Raw genomic sequence first — 11087 nt, forward strand, 5'->3', positions numbered from 1 at the left:
CAATTTACAATAACGGAATAACCAGGTTTCAGGTTTAAAAAGGAACCAGTTCTGTTCCCTGTGAATGAACGTGATGATATCCCTGTTTAACACACTGGAGCCACTTTATGTAAAGATGAACCAGCTGTTAAAAAGTGAAGAGGAAGATTAACCTCTGGTTGATGAAAGCTTTATGTTTATATGTCTGAGTGTTTTTATCCAAAGCTGTTCTGTGTATCACGCAGGCCCGCGAGGGGCATGTCCCTTGCCAGACTCCGTAAGACATGAAACGATTCATGGCGTCACGTGACCGCGCACAGCAAACCACAGCAAAGCAGCGAGGGCGGGAGAGGAGCGGCGCGTGCCGAGACTTTACTGCTGTCTGATGAAACAGGGCTGAGCTCAGAGACACAAAGTAAAGTATCGCTCCTGTTCCTGTCGATCAAACACCAACAACACAGCGTCGCGGTCGCTTCTATGGATCCTCCGCAGCTGAAGCAGTCATGTGTTCACTTGAGTCTCTGAGAGAGTTCATAGAGGAGAGGCTGACTGCTGTTTGTCAACAAATCTTCTGCGAGGTTCAGAAAACCATCGTCCAGTATGAGGAGGAGATCGAGAGTCAGCGCAGACTGCTGGATATCAGCCGGAGACCCGACACACACTCACACGGCTCAGGTACGGACATGTGTGCTGAGCTCAGGTTCCTCTCTGTTGATGAAAACATGAAAGCTCGTCAGCGTCTCCGGGATTTCTCTGATGTTAGCTGGGAGCAGAAAGCTGTTACCTTGCCTTGCTTATGGATTTTATTTCAGTCTAATTTGTATAAAATGTCAGACACTGGGCATCAGCTAAAGACTGCAGTCAGGTGTGTTTGGCTTTTTCACAGTCATACCGAAACAATCAGTGCAGTTTGAGTTCTGCTTCATCTGTGAGATTATTGTTTAGCAGGATTAAAACCCTGAAAAGAAATAAAAGCCATGATGAACTTTAATCAAGCCTTGATCAGTCTTGCTGATAAAGCAGTGAGTTTAAGGCCAGCATGTAGTTCAGGTTTTAAAGTCTTGAGCTGCCTCTGATTTCCTCATATGTTGCTAAACATAAATGTAAATATAGTATAAAATGCAAAAATTAGAGTTTGTATAAAACGAAGCTTGAAAGTGAATATTTGGTAGGACCAGCTTTATTCTTCATCACAGTCTGAACTCTCTCAGGCAGCGTTGTCTCATTTCTTGAATTATCTTCAGGAATAGTCAAAGGAGCTTGCAAAGAAAAGCGTCTGGACTTCTTTAAGTTGCTTGAAGACGTTTCACCTCTCATCCGAGAAGCTTCTTCAGTTCTAAGGTCAAATGGCCGAGAGTCCCAGATTTAAACCCAGTGGGAGTTTCCCCCCAAGGAGGGACAAAGGACCCCCTGATGATCCTCTAATCACATGAGCCAAGGTGTGAAAGCGGGTGTGGGACCTAATCAGCCAGGGTTTCGGGTGAGCTCATTGTGAAACCTGGCCCCACCCTATCATGTGATTTCCTGAGGTCAGATGGCCCAGGATGTGAGTGGGCGTTAAGGCGTCTGGGGAGGAATCTCAAAACTGGATTATAGATGGCAGACAGTTGGTGTCGTAAACCACCGCCTCTGTTCAAAGATGGTCGCTCACAGTGGACATAGATGGCCTCTTTCACTCCTCTTTCAAACCATCTGTCCTCTCTGTCCAAAATGTGAACATTGGCATCCTCGAAAGAGTGACCTTTATCCTTAAGATGCAGATGGACTGCTGAGTCTTGTCCTGTGGAGGTGGCTCTTCTATGTTGTGCCATGCGCTTGTGAAGTGGCTGTTTGGTCTCTCCGATGTAGAGGTCTGGGCATTCCTCACTGCACTGTACAGCATACACCACGTTGTTCAGTCTGTGTTTTGGAGTTTTGTCTTTCGGGTGAACCAGTTTGTGTCTGAGTGTGTTGCTGGGTCTGAAGTACACTGGGATGTCGTGCTTGGAGAAAACTCTCCTGAGTTTCTCTGATACACCAGCTAGTAGCCGGTGTATCAGAGAAACTCATATCTTCAGGAATAGTTCTCCAGGTGACTTGAAGTACATTCAAAGCTCTTCTTCGGATGTTTCTGCCTTTTGTTCTGTTCTGTGTGGTGATGATCCCACAATGTTTCGATATTATTGAAGTCTCTTTGAAAATAGGCCATCTAATAAGATGGTCTAATAAACAAAACAATATTCAGGTATAAGGACTGAACTGAAAATGAGTGAAAAAGCAGCCAATGTCCAACAAAAAAACTTCAAAAGACCTTCAGAACCACAGAAAAAAAGTTACAAGAAAGTAAAAGTCAATTCTGTAAACATTGACATGCTCTTGTGAACACAGACAGTGTGTAATGATTTTAGAAGTCTTGTTTTACTCAGAAAAAACACAGAAAACATTTTTGAACATTTAAACTCCAAATAATTTAAAAATTTTAAGGAAACAAACGTCACTTTGAATTTTGATGGCAGCAACATGTCAAAAAAAGTGAGACCGGGACAAAAAACAGCTGCAAAACTAAGTGCTGGAAACTTTTGGAAAAGGTCACATGCGGGGGTAGATAAAGAGTCATAGAGGCTGAGTTTCTCAGAAGCAAAGATGGGCAAAGGTTCCCTGTTACGCTCCCCGATAAGGTCCAGGGGATGTGGGAAAGTCACAAAATTTTCTGATTTGAAAAAAAGGAGACATGAAAGCAAAATTGTTCAATTAAAGGCTGTTATTGATATTTATATTACTAATTAAACTATACACAGGAGTTGCTCACTAAACTGAAAAGTAAGTCAAAAAGGGCACGTCCCAAAAACACACTCCTCTCCACAGAGCAGGAGTAAGCAGCCACCACACAGACAGCTCACCAGCTGCAAAACCAACAAGCAAAAAAGGGAAAAGTTTATTTATCTGTCACTTTTTACAGACCGATGTCACAAAGTGCTTCACAAGAGAGGTAACAAAAACACAACGCAATAACAAAAACATCATAAAAGCCCTGGTCTGATTAAAAGCTTTTTGAAATAAAAATGTCTTTAGCTGCTCTACGGTTCACCTTTCTCTGGCCTTAAGACAAAGGTGAACTCTTAATTGCTTAGAAGAGTCAGCCTGGGTTTCCAAGCAATCAGAGCAAGTACTACGATGTGATGTCAACAGACTGCATGCCACCAATTGGCTAGTCAGTAGGGTCACCCTATGAGTCTTGGGAGAATCTTCCTCACAAAAATCAAGATCGCCATTTTTGAAACCAGGCAATGAGGGAAATGGCTACAACACACAACGCTGTGTTCCCCAAATCTGACGAAAAGCCACAGAGCGAGCAGCAGGTATATTCTTGCCTCGACGTCCAGATTTTTTTATAGTGTTAATTAATTATGTAGTTGTGGTCGTTGCTATAACCAAAATCATGCAGGTTAGTAAACTGGACTGTAATGTAAATCCAGTTGATCCGAATCGAGTCGTGGCGAGTTGATCCAAGTAGGTAATAATGGAAGAGGAGATTATGTAACCCCTGAAGTCGTTATACTTAATGCTGCACTGAACTCTGGAACTGCTGCTGTCCATGTTGCAGAAGATCTCCAGCTTCATATCATTTGAAGTCGAGTGCTAAAATCAAACTAAGGCAGAAACAGAAAAGGTTATTTGACCAGCTTCATCAAACATTTTAGTGCAAAAAATAACAAACCCAATGGACTCACAATACCTCCATGCTTATTTACTGTTCATCTCTTTTAGCCAGTTACTTGGACAAACTAGCCTGTTCACATTTTCAGAGCTCAGGGCAGCTCTCTGTTTTTGTTAATAAGTGACCTGCAAGGGAGAACAGTCTCTCACATGGGAGAAAGTGACAGGACTAAATTCTAGCAGGCCAGCTGTGGGTGGGTTCTTGCTCGACTGTACCACCATTGCAGCAGACAGTCTGTCTCGCTGATGGTGGATTCTGCTCTGTACAAACTCAGGCCCCTGTTACACAAGGCTTCCTCCTCTGAATCAGAGTCTGAAGACAATGAACAGAGGAGAAGGGTCTTTGTCTTTGTAGGCTCCTTTGTGGTGGCATCTTTACACTGTTCCTGCAGCAGGGCCTCAAGGCTGCTCCAAACCTCTTCTCACTCTCCCCTAGCAAGACACTTTAAATCCTTAAAGCACATGTGTCAAAGTCAAGGCCCGTGGGCCACATCCGGCCCGGCGGACATCTATATCCGGCCCGCAAGATCATTTTATATAGATTTATTATTATTGTTATGCATTGCCTGGTGATATGAGGTGCTAATAATACACAAACTACAGATCCCATAATGCAGCGCTGCAGTCTCCTTGCTGAACGCTAGGCTACCTAGGAACATTCCCGCGTCAATCAAGTCAAACTTCTGTTAGCTAGCCGCTCACAATGGCGAAGAGAAATGCTGATTCTGAAAGCAGAGCCTTTCAGCACCGGCGGCGGGAGGCTGAATATATGTTTACAGACATTCCTGGTAAACCCGTATCTTATTAGTGGAGCTAATGTGGCTGTAATTAAGGAATTTAATTTAAGACGGCACTACGAGTCAAACCATAAGCTGAAAAACCGAAATGCAGAGCAGAAACTACAGAAAGTAGAAGAGCTAAAGAAGAATCTGACATTTCAGCAGACTTTTTTCACCAGAGCAAAATCACAAAGTGAAGCTGTTGTGAAAGCAAGTTTTATTGTAGCAGAGGAGAAAGCCAAATCAGCCCGGTACCACTCTGAAGAGCTGCATGATGAAGGTGTGCGACGTCTTGTGTCCAGACAAAACGCAGATTTTGGCAAATGTGAGCCTGAGGAGAAATACGATTGCTGATCGGGTTTGTGAGATGGCCACTGATTTAAGAACACAGTTATGTGAAAGAAGCAAAAACTTTATTGCATACTCTCTTGCTGTGGATGAAAGTATAGACATGATGGACATTGCACAGCTGGCCATCTTCATCCGTGGAGAGGAAATATTTGACATTAAATCGATGCACGGGACAACGACAGGAAAAGACATTTTTGAAAACGTATGTCAAAGTGTAACGACATGAAACTGCCCTGGGACAACAGATGGTTGTGCAGGATGTAGGATCTAGTAAAGATGCAGGAAGAGAACTGTACCGGTGAGTTAACAGCATATCACTGCATCACACACCAGGAAACGTTGTGTGGTGAAGTCCTAAAAACGGAGCATGTAATGATCACCGTAATGCAAACCGTAAATTTTATCTGAGCTAAAAGTTTAAATCACCGTCAGTTTCAGTCTTTTATGTGGGAAATAGATTCAGTTTGCCGACATTTCTTATCATACAGAGGTCCGTTGGCTGAGTTGGGGAAAAGTTCTCAATAGAGTTTTTGAGCTCAGCAAGGAAATCTGTCAGTTCATGGACATGGCATGTATGATGCTGTCACAAATGCTCCTTTGCAACTTGCCTCACTTTCCCTGTTGCCAAGTAATGTTGAACAAAATCGGCACACTTTGCTCCGTCTACATGCGTCTCGAACCTTGTGTGTGCTTTCATTTATTTTTTTCTGTGGTTTTTTGGCAGCATGTTCATATTTCTAACTTGCATAATTTTGACAGGATATATTTTTATGGAGAGCAAAATATTTAAAGTTAAAGTGTATTTATTCTGGAATAATATTCCTGTCTGTTCAAGCCTTTTATTGTTTTAATATTGATGATTTTTGCATACATAACTCATGAAAACCCCAAATTCCTGTCTCAAAAAATTAGCATATTTCATCTGACCAATAAAAGAAAAGTGTTTTTAATACAAAAAAGTCAACCTTCAAATAATTATGTTCAGTTATGCACTTAATACTTGGTCGGGAATCCTTTTGCAGAAATGACTGCTTCAATGCAGCGTGGCATGGAGGCAATCAGCCTGTGGCACTGCTGAGGTGTTATGGAGGCCCAGGATGCTTCGATAGCGGCCTTAAGCTCATTTCCTGCCCATTTCCTGCACACGCCTGTACACGGTGGCTCTGGATGTTTCTACTCCAGACTCAGTCCACTTCTTCCGCAGATCCCCCAAGGTCTGGAATCGGTTCTTCTCCACAATCTTCCTCAGGGTCCGGTCACCTCTTCTCGTTGTGCAGCGTTTTCTGCCACACTTTTTCCTTCCCACAGACTTCCCACTGAGGTGCCTTGATACAGCACTCTGGGAACAGCCTATTCGTTCAGAAATGTCTTTCTGTGTCTTACCCTCTTGCTTGAGGGTGTCAATGATGGCCTTCTGGACAGCAGTCAGGTCGGCAGTCTTACCCATGATTGCGGTTTTGAGTAATGAACCAGGCTGGGAGTTTTTAAAAGCCTCAGGAATCTTTTGCAGGTGTTTAGAGTTAATTCGTTGATTCAGATGGTTAGGTTAATAGCTCGTTTAGAGAACCTTTTCATGATATGCTAATTTTTTGAGACAGGAATTTTGGGTTTTCATGAGTCATGTATGCCAAAATCATCAATATTAAAACAATGAAAGGCTTGAACTACTTCAGTTGTGTGTAATGAATCTAAAATGTATGAAAGTCTAATGTTTATCAGTACATTACAGGAAATAATGAACTTTATCACAATATGCTAATTTTTTGAGAAGGACCTGTATATGTGTATGTATATGTATGTATATGTATATATATATATAATTGTATATATATATATAATTTTCTCTTTTTTTTCTCCATTTCTGTCTTCAGACCTCCAGCAGTTTCAGTTCTGTGGGAAAGGGGAGCCTCTGACAGACCAGCAAGTCTGTAACCAGGAGAGGAGCTTCAGTGTGGACCAGGAAGACCCAGAGCCTCCACTGATGAAAGCGGAACAGGAGGAACTCTGCAGCAGTCAAGATGGAGAGCAGCTGGGACTGAAGCTGGAGGCTGACAGCATTAGAAATAATGAAGAGCGGCTCAGACTGATGGCGACTATCTGGAAACCTGAGATAAAGCTGCACAGAATAGGTCTGTAAAACTGTGATGATTCACAGGAAGAAATGAAGGTCCATAAGCGGCATGAATGCATCTCTTTTCTGTTAACATTTAACACTGAACCTACATCGTCTAAGTGAAGAAGATACTGAAGTCTGAAAACCAATTAAGCTGTGAGCTCAGTGATTTGTTTTTTGTTAAACTGTTGTTGCTCGTTTTCTAACTAATATTAAAATGATGTTGCATTTTCTTCTGTTTTTTCAGACCGCTTCAGTAACGGAGCTGATTAAGATGTTCACTGTTCTTAAAAATCATTGAAAGCACAGGGATATGATATTTCGTTGGAAGTTTTGAATATGAGTAGAAATGCTAGTAAAACACATCTGAAGCAGGTCACCTCAGTGACAGATACCTTTGTGTTCACTTAGCACAGATACTAAATTTGAAAATCATGCCATATAACCAGTGTTGGGTAAGTTACTTTTTAAATTAGTAACTTAGTTACATTACTAGTTACTTCTATCAAAAGTAACTCAGTTACTTCAAGTTACTCGTTACTTTCAAAGTAACTAGTTACTAGGGAAAGTAACTTTGGTTTTACTCAGACTTCTCTTGTTAATGTGTTGCTTCCGTAACTGGATACCCAGCCAGACTGCCAGTCTTCTAGCTTGCTTACTTGCCACAAGTGCACTGTGCCACCTACCAATAGAAAGGAAAAAATAATGTGCACATTTCCACAAGAGAAATCCCACGCCTGGACCGTTGTTGACCGCCGCCATGATTCTAGCCTGCATCACAGCGTCTTGTGCACTTTTTACATCCAACACGAAAACTGCAGTCGTGGTGCTTTTGATTGTGCTTAGAACTCGGAAATTCTGCCTTCCGAATAGGAAGATGTAAGTAACACCAGACTGCAGATGAGCTGCATACAGGGCTGAACTGGGACATAAAATCGGCCCGGGAATTTTGACTAGAGACCGGCCCACCATTATAGGAAAAACCATAAAGCCTTTGAAAACACCAAAGGCAGATTCCAGTGTAAACGCTGTTCCCACATGGAAAACAGGACTGACACACCTCCTGCTGTCAGACCTGCAGGGTTTAGGCCTGTGCTGTTCTCCTCTGCCTTATAGTGGACAGAAACTTCTTTTTTGGAGTGACACAAATAATTTGTGTGCCTTCTTATTTGATGGAGCACACCTGATTGTTCTGTAAATAGATTTAAATGGTTATATAAAAAACGCCTGAGGCCTAGGTTGTATTTTTAGGTAAATAGTACCATAATAACTTTTTTTAGAAATTTACAATTATCTATTTGCAGTTCAAGTTATGAAAATGATTGTGTGTCCCTCAAAAACCAATACATCATACTACAATGTAAAGAAAAACTTCAGAAACAAAGTCATTGGTGTCTATCAATCTGGAAAGGGTTACAAAACCGTAACATAAAAGTTTGTCTCAGTTTTGCCAAAAAGCAGTCTTGATAATCCCCAAGACTATATTCAGGGTACTGACGAGACAAAAGTGGAACATTTTGGAGGCTGTTGGTCTGGGGCTGTTTTGCTGCCTCAAGACCTGCAAGGATTGTTGTGGTAAATTGAAACATCCTGAAGGAGAATATCTGGCCATCTATTAGAGACCTCAAGCTGAAGGGCACTTGAGTTCTGCAGCAGGACAATGATCCAAAAGAAACCAGCAAGTCTGCCTTAAGAAAAACAAAATGAAGGCTTTGGAGTGTCCTAGTCAAAGTCATGACCTGAACCTGACTAAGATGCTGTGGCATGACCATAAAAAGCTGGTTCATCGAAAACCCTCTAATGTGGTGTAATTATAACAATTCTGCAACAAAGAGTGGGTCAAAATTCCTCCATAGCTTTAAAAGAATATTGCAGTTGTTGCTGTTAAGGGTGTCCCAACCAGCTATTGTGTTTAGGGGGTACTCACCTTTTCCACTCAGGGCTGTGTAGATTTGGATTTTTGGCCTTAAAAAGCCAGTTCATACTAGAGATCCCTCCAGTGTAGCTGAATTCCAAAAATTCTTCAAATGTCACTGGGTAAATTCTCACTATGTAGAGACTTGTTCATGGTTCAGATCAGAATATATTTTCTCAGGTGTTTGTACTTTTGTAAAAAAGTTTTTCTTCATTTCTCTCTTCAGACCTCAAACAACTACATGTCTGTAAGGAGGTGGAAAAGAAGTCTCTCACAGAACAGCAGGTCTGTAACCAGGAGAAGAGCTCCAGTGTGGACCAGGAGGAACCAGAGTCTCCACAGATTAAAGATGAGCAGCAGGAACTCAACAAAAGTAAGGAGGGAGAACAGCTGGGAGTGAAGCTGGAGGCTAATGCATTCACAGTGACTCCTGCTTATGAAGAAAGTGGATACAGTGAAGCAGAACCAAGGAGTGCGCAGATTTCTCACTGGTCTGCTGAAGCAGAGAGCCGAGATCAGGATGAAAGCCAGCATGTGGACTCATGGTCACCTAAAAATGCACAGGTGAAGAAGAAGAGATGTCGCAGAAAGAGAAGTGACAGTAAGAGAGTAGAAAAGGCTTCTGTGTCAGAGAGTCAGGATCAAAGTGGGGCAAGAAAAAAGACTGAACAATGTGACATGTGTGGGAAAACCTTTCTGTTTAAATCCAAACTGACTGCACATGTGAGATGTCACACAGGTGAGAAACCATATTCTTGTAGCACCTGTGGGAAGGTCTTCACTTACATGTCAGGATTGACCACTCACACAAGGGATCACACAGGTGAAAAACCATATTCTTGTAGCACATGTGGGAAGACTTTTCCGTTTAAATCCAAACTGACTGCACATCTGAGATGTCACACAGGCGAGAAGCCATATTCTTGTGGCACTTGTGGGAAAGTATTCACTTACAACTCAGGATTGACTGCTCACACAAGGGATCACGATGGTGAGAAACCATATTCTTGTAGCACCTGTGGAAAGACTTTTCTGTTTAAATCCCAACTGGCTACACACATGAAACGTCACACAGGTGAGAAGCCATATTCTTGTAGCACATGTGGGAAATTTTTTCTCCTTAAATCCCAGCTGACTGCACATGTGAGAGTCCACACAGGTGAGAAGCCATATTCTTGTAGTACCTGTGGGAAAGTATTCACACACAAATCAGGGTTGAATGCTCACATAAGAGTTCACACAGGTGAGAAGCCATATTCTTGTAGCACCTGCGGGAAAACTTTTATCCTTAAATCCCAGCTGACTACACATGTGAGAGTTCACACAGGTGAGAAACCATATTCTTGTAGCACTTGTGGAAAAGAATTTAGTCAGTGGATGAACATGAAACGTCACATGAGGTGTCACACAGGTGAGAAGCCATATAGTTGCAGCACTTGTGGAAAAAGATTCTCTCAGAAATCAGGATTGAAAGTTCACACAAATTCACACAGGTCACACAGTTATGCGAAGGCTGTAGAATCTGTGGGGAAAAAAATTGTTACAGCACTCAGTTAATGAGAAACATCATAATTCATACTGGTGAAAAGTGTGATACTTAGAAAAGGTGGGACAGCTGTGAGTCGTAGTAGTACGTTGGTATTCCACACTGATCAGGAGTGAAATCACTGCAACACCTGAGTAAAAAGATCACCAATACTCAAATCAGCATTTTCTGTCCAGGAAAGTAAAGAACTCTCAGCTTTGTTTATTCAGCTTATTACCTTGTTCTTATAATTGTATCAGGGAAAACCTGATCTTACATTTCATGATGGTTAAAGTTCAGTGTGCTCCTGTTCTGCGGGATCGTTGTTAAGTTCTGCTGTTTATTAATGTGTCTTAAATTTCAAATAAAGATTTCATTCATTAAATTTTTTTGAAGTAATTACTAATATATGAAAGCAAAATAACAGAGTGTTCAGTCTTATTTTGTGGTTTTTGTTTTAGATGTTGTTTTACAGAAATGTACAAACTGATTTTTTACATTAAGAAAACATGTACAATAAAAAGTAAATTTGTGTTTGGTTGTGTATTTGTGTGACTGCGTGAATCGCTACCTTATTGTGGTGAAAGGATTTGTGTGTCCCAGGGATCCCAGGGGATATGTTGTCTGGGGTCTTTTGCCCCTTGGTAGGGTCTCCCATGGCAAATTGATCCTGGGTGAGGAACCAGACAGAACGATTCAGAAAATCCTTATGAGAAGACCATCGACGGA

The 11087-nt window shown here is 41.7% G+C and overlaps 1 protein-coding gene across 1 annotated transcript; it reads left to right on the forward strand.

Annotated features, from left to right (window-relative positions):
- The first annotated feature begins 227 nt into the window (after nt 1-227).
- On the forward strand, nt 228-10872 carry LOC100700328 (zinc finger protein 260). Its single transcript, XM_005463636.4, has 3 exons — nt 228-654; nt 6677-6934; nt 9060-10872. The coding sequence occupies exons 1-3, from the start codon at nt 483-485 to the stop codon at nt 10388-10390; spliced, it is 1761 nt and encodes a 586-aa protein (XP_005463693.3). The 5' UTR covers nt 228-482; the 3' UTR covers nt 10391-10872.
- The last annotated feature ends 215 nt before the right edge of the window (nt 10873-11087 follow it).

Source organism: Oreochromis niloticus, unplaced genomic scaffold (genome assembly GCF_001858045.2).
Source record: "Oreochromis niloticus isolate F11D_XX unplaced genomic scaffold, O_niloticus_UMD_NMBU tig00002600_pilon, whole genome shotgun sequence".
NCBI lineage: Eukaryota > Metazoa > Chordata > Actinopteri > Cichliformes > Cichlidae > Oreochromis > Oreochromis niloticus.

Bases quoted from the DNA above. Each gene is read 5' to 3' on its own strand.
- LOC100700328 (XM_005463636.4), top strand. From the start codon at position 483: ATGTGTTCACTTGAGTCTCTGAGAGAGTTCATAGAGGAGAGGCTGACT. The intron at 655-6,676 runs GTACGGACATGT...TTCTGTCTTCAG, and splicing joins CACACACTCACACGGCTCAG to ACCTCCAGCAGTTTCAGTTC. The intron at 6,935-9,059 runs GTCTGTAAAACT...TTCTCTCTTCAG, and splicing joins GATAAAGCTGCACAGAATAG to ACCTCAAACAACTACATGTC.